The 21,553-nt window shown below is 32.0% G+C and overlaps 1 protein-coding gene across 1 annotated transcript; it reads left to right on the forward strand.

Annotated features, from left to right (window-relative positions):
* The first annotated feature begins 876 nt into the window (after positions 1–876).
* On the forward strand, positions 877–18,606 carry LOC143080806 (trehalase-like). Its single transcript, XM_076256861.1, has 13 exons — positions 877–1,088; positions 3,945–4,045; positions 4,341–4,470; positions 7,340–7,427; positions 8,565–8,665; positions 9,676–9,768; positions 10,491–10,730; positions 11,788–11,837; positions 12,752–12,949; positions 14,161–14,381; positions 16,578–16,802; positions 17,185–17,238; positions 18,385–18,606. Exons 1-13 carry the CDS (start codon positions 1,021–1,023, stop codon positions 18,550–18,552), a joined length of 1,737 nt encoding a protein of 578 aa, XP_076112976.1. The 5' UTR covers positions 877–1,020; the 3' UTR covers positions 18,553–18,606.
* The last annotated feature ends 2,947 nt before the right edge of the window (positions 18,607–21,553 follow it).

Genomic DNA, 21,553 nt, shown 5'->3' on the forward strand with positions numbered 1-21,553 from the left:
TTTGTTGTTAGTTCTTTTTTTGGGGATATAGCTTATTTTACATAGTAAAGATAATAAAAAAAGAGTGCATATTTTTTTAATTTTACTTTGAATAGACAGAACAATTATTAAAATCATTTTTTATAATTTAATTCTAAAAATGTGTAAATAATGATAAAAATGTTGATGACGTCGCGTTCACATGACAAAATTGTGTTTATGAGCTGGTAGACAAAACACTTTCAGCCAATAAGTTGTCGTGTTACATCCAAATCTAAATTATTTACAGAAATTGTAGATTTTGATTTAAATAATGTGACGTTGGTCGCGAATTTGCATCGTCAATCAGACTATCGAAAAAAAAATTTGCGGCGTGAATATTATGTTTTATTTTAAAAACAATTTGTTCGTTCAAAAACACATAATTTACCTACAACCATAAAAAGAATAATAAAATTGAGAATGGAAATGGGGAATGTGTCAAAGAGACAACAACCCGACCAAATAAAAAACAACAGCAGAGGGTCACCAACAGGTCTTCAATGTAGCGAGAAATTCCCGCACCCGGAGGCGTCCTTCAGCAAGACCACAAGAAAACAGCTGCATTGTAATATTCAGAAGATAAGTGACCGACACTAACAGGGATAGAGTTATAAATCAATAACAACCAAACTACGCCAGTTGTAATACCTACATGTATGATATATATGTCTCAGGAAACAAACAATCCATCGTATCGTAGTATTTATATTATGAATTAAAATACCGTACCTAATATAACAGGCGTATGTTTTGCGCAGGGACATATATTCATGATTCTATTGGACGAAAGTTTTATTTTTGCATAATTTATACAAACAACTTTAAGCGTTAATTTAAAACCATGTTATATATTTTATATATAGAATACATTTTGTAAACATAACAATGAGGAACTGAGATATGTAACACTATCTGTACGCATTAGTACCGAACTCATACATGTCATACACAAATATACACTATTTTATACAAGTATGATTCGTGTACTGTATATTTAGGATGTTTATTATAACTGTTTTGCTATGCTTTGGATATACATTGTGTAAGGATTTGGCCGCTTGTGATAGGTAAGGTTAGGAAAATACATTGCTATGCATTGAAGTGTACAGATGTATATATATATATATATATATTTGATACGTCTACACAGGGATGTAAAATGAATTGGAATGCTATAGATAAAAAAAAGCAATATATATAAAGTACTGGTATTAAATTTTTTATTTATATGAAAAGGATTACTCGTTCAGCACCTGTTTTTTTTAAATTAGTTTTGTAATAAATGAAATAGTCATAGATATAGGAAGATGTGGTATGAGTGACAATGAGACAACACTTCATCCAAATAACAATCTATCAATGTAAATGCATGTTTGTGAAGAACAAGAAAAGCTTGAAACATGCAGAAAAAAGACACGCGTTATGATGAGAAGGATAATGACAAAAAGACAGAACGTGTTCTTCAAAATATAAAACTGAAAATTAAAGATATTAAACACGCACACTATAGTTATAGACTTATCATGAACCCAGAACACATGTGATACAGTGACAACATATTTGTTACGTTCGGCGAACGTGTTTTTCAACAGACTGTCGGCATTCCAATGGGAACAAACTGTGCCCCTCTACTTACCGACTTGTTTCTTTATTATTAAGAGGCTGACTTCATGCAGGTTAGCAATATGCCTTAACTCTACTTTCCGCTATATAGATGATGTTCTTTCACTAAATAATTCTAAATTTGGTGACTATGTGGAACGCATCTATCCAATCGAGCTAGAGATAAAGGATACTACAGATACAGTTAAGTCGGCCTCATATCTTGACTAACTAGAAATTGACAATGCGGGTCGGTTGAAAACAAAACAAAAAAAAGAGATGATTTCAGCTTTCCAATTATCAACTTTCCATTTCTAAGGAGCAACATTCCAGCAGCACCTGCATACGGGGTATATATCTCCCAATTGATACGATATTTCCGTGCTTGCATTTCCTATCATGATTTTCTTGATAGAGGGTTGCTGCTCACAAGGAAGCTAGTAAACCAAGAGTTCCAAATGGTGAAGTTGAAATCATCCCTTCGTAAATTTTACGGACGTTATCACAAGTTGGTTGACCGTTATGGAAAAACCGTTTCACAAATGATATCGGATATGTTCCGTTCGTTGTAACTACAATCCCCTTTCCTTTCATGAATGTGACCTACCGAATTAGACTATTTACCGAATTTTTATCACATAAGCAACACCACGGGTGCCACATGTGGAGCAGGATCTGCTTACCCTTCCGGAGCACCTGAGATCACCCCTAGTTTTTTGGTAGGGTTCGTGTTGTTTGTTCTTTAGTTTTCTATGTTGTGTCATGTGTGCTGTTGTTTGTTTGTCTTTTTCATTTTTAGCCATGACGTTGTCAGTTTGTTTTAGATTTATGAGTTTGACTGTCCCTTTGGTATCTTTTGTCCCTCTTTTACTAGTTATATTGTTTAATTGAATTTTGCTGTTATGAAATATAAAAATAATTCTACATGAAAGAATATAACCTGTAAAGCAATAATTACTTGTCCGGATATGACTCTTCCTAGTATCCTTTTTGATTTTATAAGATATTCAAAGTTTGTATTAGACTTTTAGTTTCTAATATTGTGGCATCGAGCATCATGTAAGAGGCAATTGTCGTCAAAATTCGCATCTAGTGCAGTAAAACCAGTATCATTTATTTTACTATGCTTATTATAAGCTTATATTTAAACCCACATTACTTTGACAATGAACGACAATGAATACAGAACACCATACATTTATTGCCATTGGGCAATCAAGAAAAAAATATAATTATAAAACTTTTTTTTTTAAAGTGATATCTTCAACATAACAACGTAGAACCTTGGTTTAGTCGTTTTCTCGTGTCTTAGAAATCTTGAACATGAAATACAATTTTTGAAATATATTACCAACTAAGAAACATAAACATCATTTACATTAACATAAATGGCACCAATTTTACAGCACCCGATGCGTATTTCGACAACCAATGTTTGATCAGTGATGCTCGAGGGCACACATATTTGAACATCTAAAACTTATTCAAAATTTGAAGAACTGATAAACCCAATCAGGACACAACTATAGCTAATACAGAACAAGGAATCATATACTTCAAGTGATGTTTAGATAACAATCATTGGCTTCTAATTATTTAGATTTTATTGTTCTTGGTGAATTTGGAAGCACAATGAATTAAAAACTTACAAAGCTCATTTAGTACTAACAGGGGCGCATATTTCTATTTGTCCAGGCAGTACTGAAATAAATAAAACCTTACATATTCAAGCATAAATGGTGTGGCATATTTCGCTTTAATCGTATCACATTAATAAAAGAAAATCAGCAATTTTACGTCAACAAACACATCAATCTAACCTTTCAAAAAGCATCCCTTAAGTGTCTGTTCTTTTTTTCGGCTAAGACATGTAATTAATTTGAAATTCAATTTCAACGCAATGGTTGAATCGTTTGAGGTTTACCTTTAAACTATGTTTGCCAAAATCTTTTCATTTAATTTGAGGTGTTCCAAAGACCTCTTACATTTTGACGACAAAAGCACTTTTATAAAACAAAAAGGTCAATTGATATATGAAGGCAGGTGTACGAGAGATGCATTTGTCTTGCATTTCAACAATTGTTCAGGATTAATAGAAATAATTTGCGTATGTATAAACTGCCCATTGAAATAATACGTTTAATGTCGACATAGAAAGATAATGTTTGTATTGATGCCTCTGCTGTTGTAGGTTTATCTTCTCGGGGTATCATAAGCCCAGTTGTCGGCATTTCAATAAATAGGAACATATTAATGAATCGTGCATTTAGCGAACTCAATTATATGCCCTTGTATCTCGAATGAGTTTGTTTTTTCATTAGCCAGATTTATTGTGATGGACCATTATTACATGCAATACAAATGGCCAAGATATTTCCAGATGGCAAAACCTTCGTTGACATGAGTATGAAAGAAAATCCAGGTGAGATAGTATAAAAAAAGTTGATGAAATGTTATATTTCAGAATATTTCTGGTTTTTAAAGTTTATATCGTTGCATATTCAAAAACTGCTTCATCTTTTTCTTTATCTTTATTGATTTAGTTTGATACATAGTCATGAAGTCCTATTTATGTTAATTTTGGGCTTATCTTTAGTAATTCTTACCTCACTTTATACCTACGGAACGTAAAGATATACAGGGAACATACTTTTGTGCCATCTTGGTGATTTATACAAGCCATAAGATTAACGACGTTACTATTTTTTTAATTGTAGATGTAATAATCTCAGCATTTAACAACTTGACAAACCAGTCTAGGACTACATTGAAAAACTTTGTCTCTCAGTATTTTACTGGACCTGGTGAAGAATTAGAAACATGGGCTCCAACAGATTATGTTAAATTGTGAGTTATAAGATAGCTGTATAATATCATGGAAACAATTGAGAAATTATGTTATTTTAAGAATAATTCGTAATGTACTATCCAATATTATCTGGTACCAAATGCCAACCAAGACTAAAGAAGAACAGGACGAAAATGTTCCAAGACGAGTTTTAGTGGGTCATGTCATTACTGAATAATATTGGACAAACCAGAAAGACTCAACAATTCAATAACATCATTTGTATCAGCAGGGCGTTGGATCTTTTCCAAAAATACTCACAACACTTTTGCTATCTAAAAAACTGACAAACCTATTCTTATGATTGTTTATGATTTCTTCAAACATAAAATTATATTTTGGCTACATACTGTTTTATATATGGTAAAGAAAACATCTAAAATCTCCTGCAGTTTTAATTGTCTTTTTTAAGAGTTCAATACATGTTGATTTTAACATTTATTACAATTGAATATAAAGTTCAAAATACAGGAAACATTGTTAAAAGAGAACTAAATCAATCATTACTCGATTAAAATAAGTCGTTTGTACATTTCATGATTACTTTTCTTTGATGTGTGTGAGTTTACTCTTCAACTTTGTACTTTATAAAATTGAGAAAGGAAATGGGGAATGTGTCAAAGCAACAACAACCCGACCATAGAGACAACAGCCGAAGGCCACCAATGGGTCTTCAATGTAGCGAGAAACTCCCGTACCCGTAGGCGTCCTTCAGCTGGCCCCTTAAAAAATATGTATACTAGTACAGTGATAATGGACGTCATACTAAACTCCGCGTTATACACAAGAAACTAAAATTAAAAATCATACAAGACTAACAAAGGCCAGAGGCTCCTGACTTGGGACAGGCGCAAAATTGCGGCGGGATTAAACATGTTTATGAGATCTCAACCCTCCCCTATACCTCTAGCCAATGTAGAAAAGTAAACGCATAACAATACGCACATTAAAATTCAGTTCAAGAGAAGTCCGAGTCCGATGTCAGAAGATGAAACAAAAGAAAATGAATAAAATGACAATAATACATAAATAACAACAGACTACTAGCAGTTAACTGACATGCCAGCTCCAGACCTCAATTCCTCCCGTAAGGGGTTTAGTATCATACCATCATAAAATATATGAGAACAACATAATCCGTGTCATGCCAACAACTGTTTTTTTAAATAAATGTGTTTAGTTCCGATGCAAAGACCCTATAAGTGAATAAATATTAAAGCCAAAATATGCAATATTTAATGACCTGACAACAGTATCGTTACTATATCCCTTCTTAATAAGTATGTTTAAAGGTTTTGTAAGCTTTTGAGTTGAATACTGACATTTTTGTGCTTTGTAACGAATATTACTATAAAAAGATTGGATGTGAAATACCTGAACGTGTAAGATATAAAAAAGAAGATGTGATATGATTGCCAATGAGACAACTATCCACAAAAGACCAAAATGACACAGACATTTACAACTATAGGTCATCGTACGGCCTTCAACAATGAGCAAAGCCCATACCGCATAGTGAGCTATAAAAGGCCCCGATAAGACAATGTAAAACAATTTAAACGAGAAAAAGATGTCCGCATGTTGAGTTATATTTACGAATTATTTCTTTATACCGATGATAAAATTTAGTAAATGTTTTGACTAGTTTGTGATATCGAAAACCCTGGTGTAATAATTTTTCTGTAATACACAAATTTCTCTCGCTAAACTGTAATACGTTATTACAAACACGAGCGAATCGTACAAGTTGAGATATATAAACACCATAAGATGGTGACAAGGGAACGCCACCATCTAAAAATGGATAATTAACTATAGGAAATGAAAACAAAAATCATCTCTTTTATCATAAATTTTTGTATTGAGCTTCCCGTTAATGATATATATATCAAGGTCGAGGAAAGGGCAGTGGTCATTGTTAGTATTAGCTTTATTTAAAGTAAGTTCAACAGGATACATTTCTTTAGTATACATACTGAAGTCGTCATTATTAAGAGCCAATATATCATCCAAATATCTAAAAGCATTGTTAAATTTTTGTGCACAGTTAGTCCCCATTAGAATTCCAATAACTTGACGATATACGGAATTTCCAAAGCGAACAAAGATGTTATTAAGTAAAAATTCAAGCGCATATATAGCCAAATTGACATAGTTCTTTTGTTTATTGCTACTAAGAAATGACCTAAAAGAGTTTGAACATATATACTCCCCATTCTGACTTAAGCCCAGTTAATTAGGGATGTGAATTTTTTTCTTAATAAGAATATGAGGCAAAGTGGTATATAGGGTAGAAAAATCAAAACTTTGAACAGATTTAAAATCACCAGTATATGCATGCAATTTATCAAGTACTTCCAATGAGTTTTTGACACTCCAAAAGTAATTAATTCCACTATTTTCAAAGGCCTTATTTGAACAATTTATTATCAGGATTTTGATTGTACCTATTGTACTAGTAAGTAGAAAAAACAATTTAGTGGTGGAACAATGGCTTGAAGATAAAATAAATCTATATTTGTAAGGTTTTTTGTGTAGCTTCGGAAGCCAGTACATAGTTGGGACTTTCATTGTATTTGGTTCTGCTTGTAAAGAAGTAGCTAAAAGTTTGTGTTTGTTACAGATGTCGTTTTCTGAAAATGAAGTCAGTTGGATTGTAGGTGAATTCGTGATTTCCTTTTGCAGAACCTCAGTATAAAATTTACGTCAATTTATGCCCTTTTCATTCGAGCGTCACTGATGAATCGTTTGTAGAAGAAACGTGCATCTGGCGCAAATACCAAATTTCTATCCTGATATATATGATGAGTTTATTACAGATTGTAACATCATGTCATCTTACCTTTTTCTCTTTTTGTCACTCATTAGACCTCTTTTTCTAAATGACATAAAAGACCCACAACTTAAAGACTTTGGATGGGACCTTTGTCGAATCTGGAAAGATCTGGGAAGAAAGGTATAGTAGCTATGTATTATAGGACTAGTTATTATTGAATTGGAAAAATAGTAGTTGATTTAGAAAAGGTCAATAACAGCCATTCATAAATTATTTATTCAAAGTTAGTTTCCTTGGGTAAAGTCCTGTAGCATAATTAGATTATTATTGATACTAGAGAAAACAGCACCCAGTAAACGGATAGTGTTATCAAAACTCATCATTTAGACGGATCTTCACAGAGTTTGCAATAAGTTATAGCAAGAAAGGAATAATAGTCTGCTATTGTAAGGGCACAATTAGAGCCTATAAGAATACCAAAAATTTAAATTTAAAATTAAAAAATACGAAAAAAGTAAAATAACAAAATACCGAACTCCTTGAAAAATTAAAATGGAATAATCAAAAGCGCAAACAAGGCAAACGAAATGATAACAACTGTCATATTCCTGACTTTGTACATGCATTTTCTGAGTTAGAAAATAATGGATAAACCTGGTTGTATAGCTTTACAGATTTAATCATCTCATTACCATTACAGCAAAGTTACGTTTAATATTACAGAAGGAGGCTTTAAATGAGTTTTTGCAAGTAAATCTGAAGTCAGATGTTTTAGTGGACAATCTTTTTACACAGACAACTTTTTGTGTAAAAGTGTAGTGTTAAGTTTCGAAAAGTAATAATTGTCAACTGATTTTTAAAAAGCACAATATTTCGGTTTTTTTTTTATATATATATATATATTATCATATTTTTAAATAGCTGTCATAAAATAAATATGTTAGTCATTGAAAGCTAAATCGAAAATTATGTCGGAAGTGAAGCTTCAAATTCTCTTATAGAGGCACTCTAATTTCGTTGGTTCGGGGTGTTTCCAATCTCAAACATTTATGCATCAGATTCTGTAAACAAATATTGATTATTTCTTCTACAGCAAATTTTCGGACTCTCATGTTATATTCCATTAGATTTCCCTTCTCTCTGAGTGAGTCTGTTAGACCTAGAGAAGTACAAAGAAAACTTGTCATACATACATCTAAACAATGGACTGTTTTCTACTACTTTTACGTAAAGTTGAAGTTAAATATATATCTATATCAGTTTTCATATTTTTTAATATCTTCCATATTCAACTTATGAACGATATCTTTAATTTAGGTAAAAGACGATGTAAAGTTGAATCCAGATCGATATTCGATGATCTATTTACCGAACCCCTTTATTGTTCCTGGTGGTCGATTCAGGGAGACATTTTATTGGTATGTTCATATAATGTTTAACTATATATATGGCGTTTTAATGAACGTTTACAATTTCAGTAGGGAAAACATAGGATAGCAAGACAACAATTTAGATCATAGTTTTTTTATTGTAATCATTGTAATCATCGTTTAAAAATTTAATGTAATTATTCAGCTCAGCTTTCGGTGCTGTGATTCGTAATAAATAAACGGTTATCACAGATCAATATGAAATGAAAATATTAGGTTAAAGAAAAAACAAAAGTGTAGAAAAACGAAATGCGGGTAATAAGCTTTGCCACTGGAAATTTAGGGTTTGGTGGGTAGAGGCTGGCATGTTGCATTGTAAAAGCTTCTTCAGATAAGGATTGCTTAATGTACAGAGTGCATGGCACTCATCCTACATGAAGCGTCGAATTTAATGTCCTCATTCAAATCGGCTGGGGCTTCTTATGTATACATCCCATACAGGAAAAAGAACGCCTGCCTTTAGCAAGGATTTTGCTTGGGTTTTATATTTTAAGCATTAAACAAAAGCAACACTATCTTTGCTGATTATATATTTATAGAGATGCTAAACATGTAGTCTTGAAATATCCTAGAAATTTGGAAATTGATTTTGAATTTTGAAATGGATTACGTCATTTGTAATATGTGTTAAAATAGCCACACCAGAACCAATATAACAATGCAAATCTCATATCAAAATTAAAACGGTATCATAAAAAAAAAATGATGAAAATAAAAAAGATTTCACGTTTTTGCTAGAGCATAATAAATAACATGAAGCGTGAAGTTGTACACGGTACAGATATTGTCAAATTAAGATCACCTGTAGGTACGCACTATTACGGCGACAGTAGTATTCTGTTGGTCGAATTGTAAATCAATTTCGAAGAGACAACTCATGGTAACAAACAGAAAGTAAAAGAATCGAGATCACGACCTGGTATCTACTTAAACATATATTCAAAGTCATCTTATTAATATACGAATTTAAGGTTTTGTTTTTAACTTTCTTTTTTCAGGGACTCTTACTGGGTAATTAAGGGGTTATTGGTATGTGAAATGAACACTACTGTCAAAGGAATGATGGAAAATTTTGTACACTACGTCAAAACGTAAGGTTTGCAAATGATTTTTATATTTTCATTATATATAAAATGTTAAGCATTAAATTTATAATCAATCTAACGGTCCATATTTTCTGCCCGTTTGTCACTTCATTGATGCTCGAGGCCAAAATATTTGAAAATCCAAAAATATGAAGAGCTTATAAAAATAGCATTAGTATTGAAATGCTCGAAAAAGCTCTCGGAGTGAAACATAGAGTTCATTATTTTTGTTATACCTTTTTATACGTGCGTCAACATTTTTGCGGGATGTATTATGGTATACAAATGTCCGACGTCCGTCTGTCTGTCTGTCTCTCCGGCGTAAATATATCACACCGTAACTTGAGAACGACTTATCCAAATTTCCTGAAACTTAACATAGTTGATTCTTATGATTGTAAAACGATCTGTATACTTTTTGGGGAAAATCAGATTTAACTTTTTGAGTTGCGGGACTTTGTAACTTAAACAGGGGAAGTAATTTTTTTCACATGTCGCGCCGTATCGCAAAAATGAATTATGATTATTGCTTAAAACTTTACACACTTCTTAATTATATAAATCTAAAGATATGTATACTTATTGGTAATGACTCAAAATTTAATTTTAGAGTAATTAAGTTTTTTGTAAAAAAAATAAGGGGAGGGGGAGGGTTTTCCATTGTCGAGGCGCAGCTGTTTATTTATTATTTCAACCATTTATGACTAAATTATTTTTCATGTTATTAGTTTTGGATTTATACCTAACGGTGGAAGAACATATTTCTCCAGACGATCGCAGCCTCCATTTTTTATTCCAATGATGTATGAATATTATAAGACTACAGGTGATTTGGAATTCATTAGAATTAATCTTGATATATTAGAAGTTGAATATAAATTCTGGATGAAACATAGAACTGTAGCCGTTGAAAGGGATGGGAAGATGCATATATTAAACCAATATCAGTCAGACGTAAGTAAACCAAGGTAAGTAAAATGTTATACTGGAATAATCAGATTACTGAGAGGTTAGGTGGCAGGAATGTTACTAAGTATATGCATCTAGTTTTACAGATAATTATACATGAAATGTCAATGTGGACGAGTTGCTAAAGACATACGTACAGATACAATAAAATGACGACATACAGTAGATAAAGTCATCTGATAGGTTTTGAAAGGAGCTTGTTGAGAAAATTATAACACTATTGTTGCATGTAAAATGCGATTAACTTATATGGTATAAGAATGAAGAGAGGTGGAAGATACCTCAAACTCATTTCCTACATAAGACAATCACTGTGTCAAGTCAGGAATATGACAGTTGTTAATCATTTATTTGATGAGTTTGACCTGTATTTAGCCATTTGATCAGGGACTTTCCGTTTTGAATTTTCCTCGGACGTATTTATGTAATTTAACTGTTTTCATAATTTAATGATAAACTGAAACGTTCTGGCATAAAAACTAAAAAACAATTGAAAGACACATAAAGGCAATAGTAGAATACCGCTGTTCCAAAGTCATAATCGATTGAGAGAAAAAAAAACAAATCCGGGTTACAAACTAAAACTGAGGGAAACACATCAAATATATGAGGAAAACAACGAAACAACAGAAACACTAAAAAGTAACAAAAAAACAAACGACATTGCAAAACACACAGAAACGAACTAAAAAATAACAATTGCCATTTTCCCGACTTGGTACAGGACATTTTAAGAAAAAATAGTGAGTTGAACCTGGTTTTGTGGCTAGCCAAAACTCCCGTTTTTATTGCAATGTTAAATTTAACACTAAAATGACATCATTACATGACAGGACTACAATAGTAGTGTGCAAGTATATCAAAAACAAGCTAGCGCATGTTCATCCTGTATACTTACCAGGACAAGTTACATCGGTTTCACCAAGTATACGGAAAATCACTAAACCAAAACCCTTTTTGCTGAACTTAATTCCATTAGTTTCGAAATAATTTCCAATTAAATAACTCCATTATTATATCTGCTTCCTTAACTTACAAATTTCGTTTATGTTACAGACCAGAATCCTATTTTGAAGATGTAAAAACTGCAGAGGAAAGAGATATAGGTAAATATGCACTGACTGAGAGTTGACAAAAAATGATGAAGAGTATAAATAAATTTTGGTATATCAACTACTTGGCTTGAATTGGCAGTTCACATATCAGATAATTCTGAAATAAATAGTTCAAACCGGGAGTAGTAAATACCACTCAATATTAAAATTAAATTAAACGTCCAAGCCTAATAAAGTAATCTGACATGTTCCCGATTATACAAATTTGGTGATATTGGAGGGGCAGGATTACAGCTACTACAAATGAAATATATCAAGGGCCTGTGCCACAGAGATTTTTTAGCAGTCTACAAAAGAAAGGCAGGATGGCTAAAGAAGAGATTTCGAAGATTTGGTTTTAGAATTATAAAGAAAAACATGAAAAACGAACATTAAAAATTCCATGCGTCCGAAACATATATTTTGGTGAACCTTCATATAAGAATTGAATGTTTCCTTTTTGTAACTCTGTACGGTTGTTAAAGCATTGAACGTTCAAACATTCTTTTGTGCGAAGGGCGTCTGCTTCGGTCAGCGCATTTACATCAGAATTAGACTACAGAAAGAAGCATTCAATTTCCTTCGTTAGAATTTGTTTTATCCCCATGTTATTACTAAAATGATTACTAAAGCCAGTTCAAAACATTTAAACCTTATGCCATTGTTTTATATATATGTCTAAAATGTACTGTTTTTAGCTTTGTCCGTTTGGTTTTTGGAACGTATATCTGTATGGTGTAATTGTGTGTTTTCTATCTTTGTGCAAACTGTAACAATGCAATAAACGTCATTGTGATTCATTGAAAATAATCTAATAAGATCATTTACAAAAAATACACAACTCGTAAAAGATTACTTGATTGTATAATTTTATATTTATTGAAACATAAATTAACTTACAATTATGATTTTCTGTTGTCTTGTAGCTGACACACCCAAACTGTATTCAAACTTAGTATCTGCTTGCGAATCAGGTTGGGATTTTTCTTCACGTTGGTTTTCCAGAGAAAATGGAGAGAATCTAACACTGAATACTATAGTAACCATGGACATAATTCCAGTTGACCTCAACAGTATACTTTGTTTAAATGAGTTTATTTTAATGACATTCGCCAGAATTATTGGTAGGTTAAAGTTAGTCGGTAAATTATGTAACCGTGACATTGATGAATTTACTTCGTCTTGAATTTGCTCCCAATCAATTGACAAAACCATTTCATAAAATATTGAAAATGACCTCATTATTTAAGAAACTAGCTGAATTAGTGCTTTTGGAATATACAAACATTATAACTACAAGTTTTAAACCCCATTTTGTTGTTGTATCATATTACTTTTCGTCTCGTTATGTCAACTGTAACGGGATTATTCTGTTTGCATACTAATATTTTACGTATATATTTGCATTTTCCTATACCTAAAATACTTTCAAAGTATATATTTACACTCACTTTTTTCTGTTTATCTGTTAGCTGTTTGATGACTCGTGTAGCTGGAAATGTTTATGCTCATTAAAACAACATTTATGAATTTGAAATGTACATTGAAAATAACACTTGAATATTTGATTCATCCGACGCTTTTTCTCTATTAACTATCATTATGAACGCTGGAACCCAAAAGATTGATGTCACTAGTATGTAAACACAAGTACCTGCATCATGTGCATAAGGAGCTTTATTGCTAAACGGGACTTAAAGCAATAGCCAAATTCATCAAAGGTCAAGTCTTTGTTAACATTAAACTTCTTAATAATTCATAAATGCATGAATCCACACAGAATACTATAAAACCTTGTCATCAACCATGTCAGTATACCGATCCACTGCTACACTAAGGGACTATTACTCTAACAGCAGTAGATTTGACTAGATTGTCGAACATGACACTTATTATCAATAATCTTCAAAACATGCGTTATTAAAGCTAATATTTTAAATTTCCACAATCTTTTATAAATTAATGTATATTTATCCTAATTCCGATACTCCTCGTAGATTTACATATTTGTTTTCATAAATGTCTGCTTGATTCTGCGTCGTACGTATGAAGAGGCGTCTTCTGTATCGTTGGTGGTGAACTCTTCTTCGCTTTTATTTCGATACAGGCATACTTTAAACGTTTTGTCTGGTATATTTTGGGAATTTTCATAAACTTAGGTCACACTTTAATTCCATCGTGAATTTTTTACCAACATCTTGGAACTGTTCACTATGACATTATAACATATAATTGTTGGGTTTTTTTTATTTATTTAGAAGATGAAAACAACACGCTATATATTTAATGCATCCAAACATGTCTTTCCTTTTTTGCTATATCTTAATATTTTCAGGTAATTCTACAAAAGAACAATATTACCATCAAAAACTAACTAATCGTCAAGAAGCCATCGAAGCTGTGTTATATAATACAGATGCAGGAATATGGCATGATTTTTCACTACATACCAATAAATCAAGGGAGTATTTCTATATGTCCAATATTTTCCCTGTATATATGGAATGTACAGATTTAACAAATGAAAAGAAGGAAAAATTATTACGATATCTACAGGTAATTAATTTTCGTCTCTGTTTGATTTTCAAATTAACGAAAAGGAAATTTCAAAATGCTTTTTAAATGAATCATTTATTTCTGTACAAATTGAGATAGAAATAGATTACATGTACAGGGACTGATTATGTCATATCTTTTGATCAAAAGTAAGAGATTATAAAGTATTTTCAAATGAACTATTCTATCATGTACTTCGTTCTTTAACTACTTAACACAAAGCTTTAAGTCTTCTATGTCATCAGAAGCGGGTTTAAGCGGACGGAGCCCGCGCCCTTGTTAACCTTATGCATATACTTTTTAGTCGCATTACTTTGTTTCTTGTAGATGCCCCTTCACAATCCTGGATCTGCGTCTAGTAATGCACACTCTTATACGATGAACTAATATTTGATAGATAAAATGTTTGTGCAATCTGAATATTTGTTGAAAAATATATCTTACTCCGTGAATGTTTGTCTGGAATATAGGTTTTCATTTGTATGTATGAAGAATAATATGTAAGTGGGACCATAAAACTTTGTTTAATCTACTACCTTTCCCCGTGGTATCGTGTACACGGTAAACATTTTTTTTTTTACATTTTCTACATTTAAACAAACAAATTCTAAGCTCAGGGCCGTAACTAGCCTATTTTAATAGAGAGACAAAATATATAGAGGGGCAAAATATATATATTTGCCGAGCGTAGCGAGGCGAAAAATTTTGGCAAGGGGTCTGGGGGCCGCTCAAGGCCCCAAGAAGCTCTGAGAAAAATAACATAAAATCGTGCATTCTAAGGGTTTCCCGAACTCTTTCTTACATTGAAATGCAATTATTTTTTATCTATTTTTTCGACAAATTTCTCAAAGCAAAAACATAGATTCATTGTAATTTAAGACTTTTAGGTTTTACGGGGACATCATTAAAAGTAGACAGATATGTAGGATAAAACAAAAATCGTAATTCTCATAATCATTAAAGCCGGATCTGTCTGTTTGTTCTTGTTTTATATTGTGCTTAGACTTTGGTGATTTTTTTTTAAGACTAGATTTAAATATAGTGACAGTGCAGTATTATGTTTTAAGTACTAGTTCTGCATTAAGTCACCACTAAGGACCGTCTTGACCTTGTTTTACGGTATTAATGATTCTTTTATTGTTGAAGACCCTCCTACAACTATCAAGATGAAGACTTAGAAAAATAAACTTTGACCATTGATCATTTGTATATTTTCTATACATTGACTTTGTGTGCGATTAGGTCCTGTGCACGTTTACTTTATTACTTTTTTTTTACCATATTCCTTTATTTTCTATTAAAGGGTCTAAACACGAGTGTATCCTTCAATTAAAAGGTCATATGGCAATACATTGATGCTTTTTTATAGATGATTTGATACCGGGAAATCTGTGGTTTTATTTTTATTTAAACCATGCCAGCTATCTAGTGTTATCTACAAAAAAGAGTCAGATTTGTATTCTTTGATACCATGCAGAAACGACCATTTGTGTACGGTTTCCAGTAACATTGAAAATTCTTAAAATATTTTCTCGCACAATGTCTGGACATCAGTGGACATGCAACATTGCAAAAAACACACATTTACAAATGAAAATCAACACTCAGACTAAAGTCATAAAATAGGACAATAAATGAACAAAAGACAAACCCGGGACACAGAAGTACAAACAATAGACCATCAACTCTGAAAGCTAAAAGTAAAATAGAAACACGGATCAAGAAAAACATGTAGGGGTGACATAAAAGAGGGAAGAGAACTTGCTTCTTGCTAGACACTTTCCGTGAAAACAATTTGATATGAAGATAATCTTTTGTTTCATTTTTTTTTGAAATTTCAAACATGAGGCATTTGCCTCATTTCCCTCAATGTAGTTACGGCCCAGAAGCTGTTTACATTAAAATCTTTTAAGTCAAATTTAACGATAAAAGGTAAATTTTCCATTAAAATTTGATTTGCTCTGTGTGTGCCTTGAGAAGATTTTTACAGAAAGGGCCACTTATATAGCCTATTCGTATTCTCTACGACGTTATTAGTAATTTCATATACGAGACTCGTGTAAATAAGGAATTTAGTTGTTCAAACTTTTTATTACATTTTTTTTTCAAAATACTTTGAAATTTTGTACACTTTGTTTCTCTAAAAAAAATACAATCCAAAAAAATAAATTAAATTGTATTATGTTACATTTTCAGACTAATAAAATAACAGAATACATTTCGAAAGGAGGAGTTCCAACCTCTTTAGATGACACTGGCCAACAGTGGGATTTTCCAAATGGATGGTCTCCACTACAACAGATAATGATATGGTCTTTGGAAAGTATTCCTCAGACGAAGCAGCTAGCTCGAAAACTAGCTTCGTCATGGCTCGACAGCAATTTTCTAGGTTGGCAAAGAACTAGAGGCATGTTCGAAAAGGTAAAAGTTTGCTTTGATAAAATGATGGAGCAATGATATGAAGATATTATACAATGAATTTATATAATAAATAACAATATGTATTTTACAATTTTGTTTCATTCTATGTAGTACCAATTTCCCTAAGTTTCTACTACCTCACTTTATCAATACTGACATAAGTAATGATTTTTTACACAAAAATGCAATTTTAAATCCATTGTGAAGAAAATTGAAAAATCGTAGGAGAAGACTAGTAAAACTAATAATCTATAAGTTAATTTGTGTCGTTCGTCGTCCGTTGCATTAACATCTTGCATTTGCTCCTCTCCCCACCCGGAATCTTACACTACTGTAAAGTATATGTTAGACTTGATCTGACTGAAAACATTGTGTATTTCAGTATAATGTACTTGAGCCAGGGACTCGAGGTGGAGGAGGTGAATATGATATACAGGTATGTTATGCATCCACTTATTACTTAATTTCCAAATTACTTAAAAACCTTGTGGAACTTAAACCTACCTACATTTTACATTATTGTCAAAATCTATAGTTCAATTCATTTTTCTTTATTGTAATGTGTTACTCAGACATTTTTGATCCGTTCGCAAAACTAGAAACAAAAGCAATAAAACAGATTAGATGTGAACAAAGAATGTTGTGTTACACTGTAGAATTTCAATTTAACAGCCGAGTAAAGGCATGAATAGTTCTTTGTAATAGACCATCCATCAACTTCAACTAAAGTTTCAAATGGCTCTTTAACACGCAAAATATTGTCAACAGGAACATCAGCTAGATCTTCCTTATTCTGACGTCACAGTCGACGAATATTAAATCTTAGTCAGTGTAGAAACCCTCACAGTCATAATTCGAAGCAGACGTGTTCTAGTGAAAATGGGAATTTAACTTATATGATGGACATAACCTTCTATGATTTAGTCGTAACAAATTTTCCAAAACTATTTCATAGAGGTATTGCCGTTACAGTGTAGACAACTGCAATACTTATGTTGGTAACACTACTGAATCATTTACCCCTATTTTTGACATTTTTACCTATTATGTCTGTTTATGTTGTTCATACATCATTGTCTATATGATGGTTTTCATGCAACAGTCATACAAGTGAGAGGTTTAGCTAGCTATAAAACCTGGTTTAATCCTTCATTTTCTACATAAGAACAAAACCTGTACCAAGTTAAAAATATGACAGTTTTTGTCTATTCGTTTGATGTGTTTGAGGTTTTGATTTGCCATTTAAATTGGGGACTTTCCGTTTTGAGAATTTTCCTCGGAGTTCAGTATTTTTTTTTTATTTTACTTTTTACCTTTAACTTGTTTATCACCGGCTATCGGTAACATTGTGTTTATGCTCAACAAGTCTGTCGGGGGTGTTACAGTGGGGATTTTAATAGAATAAAGGAGTAAAGTTCATGCATGTCTAAAGAAGAAAAACAGAATGTTTAAGTATTCAACATTAAAATCAACACACAAGGTTTATCTAATATATCGATAAGACTAATTGTAAAGGTAAACTGAAATTTTAATATTATAACAGTGTTTCATTTCTTGTTTACTCGTTTATTTTATAAATCAGGAAGGATTTGGATGGACAAATGGTGTTGCCTTGGAAATTCTGAAGAAATATGGTGACGTCCTCACAACCCCTGAGTCTAATCCACAATCAACGTGCATAAATGGTTGTGTTATTCGTAAATCCAACATTTTAATTGTTTTACTAGCTTATATTGTTTATTCAAATTAAAACCCTTCTTGGTGTTGTTCATTGTTACACTATTAAAATTTGAAGTTACGAAAATTGTGGCTTTCGTTTGGCTTGTAATAGCCATGAACATATTTAAATTACTTTTATCACTAGGCCAGTAGTCAGCAGTTCGGTGTTGACATGAGTATCAATTATTTTGTCATTTTTATAAATTAACTGTTTGCAAAAGTATGAATTATTCGAAATACTAAGGATTAATGAGATCAAATTCACTCATACATTATTGATATTGAATAAAATTGGGAATGGAAATGGGGAACGTGTCAAATAGAAAAAATAGACCAAAAAGCAGCACAAGGCTACCAAAATTATATACTGACCTTAATCAATTGTATATGCATGTTAACACAGTTTGAGATGACCGTTCATATACCTATCAACTTCAGTTGTCAGCTGGTAAAGTAAAACTTATGCTCAGTAGGAAATCCGGTTTTGTTGACATTTTCGACTTTAAAAAAAACATTCTAAAAAGGTTTCCGTCAAATCCTTGATTTACATTATGTTTTTTTTTTGTCTATGATATGAAACTGAACAGAAAAATCGTCATCGTTCTATAGAACGTGCCTATTTTTGTATCTGTTGGTCTGTGTACGACTTGCAATACTCTAATGGTTATGTTGATGGTTAATTAAATGGCGTCATCACCGTGTATCATCAGTACAGTGGATATAGGTACTAACCAAAAAGTAAAATCACAAAAATACTGAACTCAGAGGAAAATCAATTCGGAAAGTCCATAATCACATGGCAAAATCAAATAACAAAACGCATCAAAAACGAATGGACAAGAACTGTCATATTCCTGACTTGGTACAGGCATTTTCAAATGTAGAAAATGGTGGATTGAACCTGGTTTTATAGCTAGCTAAACCTCTCACTTGTATGACAGTCGCATCAAATTCCATTATATAGTCACCGATGCGTGAACAAAACAAACAGACATAATAGGTAAAAATGTCAAAAATAGGGGTACAGCAGTCAACATTGTGTTATCATCTTAATCACTATAAAAACAACAAATGTAACGAAGAAGCACAAAAAGGCATACATCAAATTAACATCCTCATTTTGATTCAAGCGGGCATGATCAATTTTGACCTTACACGGTAACGAAAATCTTTGTTTTGCTTTATCAATATTTTTTAATGTACATTTCTCAACATTTAAAAATCCTGCTCCCAAATAATTTTCGCATCGATTTTTCCTATTTATAAAACAACTTTCATATTCTAATAAGAGCAATTAACTTGTACATGCGCAAATAGTTGTGAATGTTAACACAAACTTTCAATTTCGATACAGTTGTCGGAACATTTACATGTTTTATCTGAAAGAAAGCTAATACAGGGCAAAAGTAATAGTTACCAATCATAATCCTACCTGTGATGACTCATTCCTTGAAACTTTTTGAGTAATACACGAGTATGAAAATAAAGTTTTTGTGTACAGTGTAAAGCAACCTAACTATGCACCGTACAGAAGAATTTCTGTGGTCAGCTAAACACCGTACACAACGCTTCTTTCGGAATAAAATATCGAAAAATAACATATGTATTAAAGATTTAAATGACAATTATTGAAACAGCTATACTTGATACACACACACAGTGGCATTCAATCAGAAAAAGAGCTGCAATAGATATAGAATTATATCGGATGAGACGAGCCCCAACTTCTTTGACAAGTATTTGCACATGGTTTTAGTAATCGTTCTTGTTTTTGGAAAATAATGAGACATTTCTAAATATCAACCTACGACCAAATCATTTCTTAAAACAACAATTAAGTTTAGATTGAATTAAGTACCCATTGATATTATGTGAACAAAACAAAGATTTTCGATACCGTATAAGGTCAAAATCTCTCACGCCCGCTTGGTTAGTACCTATATCCGCTGTACGATGATACACGGTGGTCATCGATACCACAAAGTTGATACTTTTTACGATTTCATGCATTAGTTTCTTGTTTCCTTTGGGACTTTTTAAATTTTGAAATACGTTTTAGTATGTCATAAATCTATTTTGGGGTTTTGAGTCAATTCAGTGGAAATAAACTAGGCAGCTAATTTTCCTGTTTTGTATGCAACGTCATTAAGGTGGCTCATTATTAAAGTTATGGTACATTTAAAACATATACTTCGTGATATAGAAAAATATATATAGAGCAAACACATTATCTAAGGTCATATTTGTCTGTAGCAACAAAACCTATACATTCTTTTTTTTTAAATCATTACTCACAAAATGGGGGCTATATTGTACTTCAATATCCTGACATGATTTGTTAGACTTGTTGTTTTCAATATTTTATAACAAACTTTTTTAAAATGTCCGTTAATAAATTTTGAAATTTTCAGAAACTAAGGTTTCATTTCCCTAAGGCAAAGTTGACCTTTGATAGAATTGGCTATTTTTTATGTCTTCTTTTTTTTATATAGCTCTTCAGCTGTTTATTTTCTTGTACATCCTTGGCTTTCATATATTTGAAATTGCGCGTTCCTGGTGAAGGTTGATCAGAAAAGCGCTTGGTACGCATGAAATTTATAACGTGTTGTTTTCTTTTTTTTTTTTTTTTTTTTTTTGCATTTACCTTGTAAGTCCGAAAGTTGGTTCAACAAATATGTGTATCACAATTTTATCTCAGGTACTACTGAACAGAGTGGCATCATTAAGGACAAATCCCATACCGTATAGTCAGCTATAAAAGTCCCAAAAATCACAAATGTAAATCAATTCAAACGAAAAAATCCAATGGCATAATTAATGTACAATAAAATGAACGAAAAACATATATGTAACTCGGCAACAAACGACAACCACTTAATTATAAGCTCTTGACTTGGAACAGGCACATACAGATTGTGGTGAGGTTAAACATGTTATTGTGATCCAATATTGAAAACCTCCCCCTAACCTGGGACAGTGGTGTAATAGTACAACATAAGAACGAACTATAAAAATCAGCTGAAAAAGGCTTA

The sequence above is a fragment of the Mytilus galloprovincialis genome, chromosome 6 (assembly GCF_965363235.1).
Source record: "Mytilus galloprovincialis chromosome 6, xbMytGall1.hap1.1, whole genome shotgun sequence".
Taxonomy (NCBI): Eukaryota; Metazoa; Mollusca; class Bivalvia; order Mytilida; family Mytilidae; genus Mytilus; species Mytilus galloprovincialis.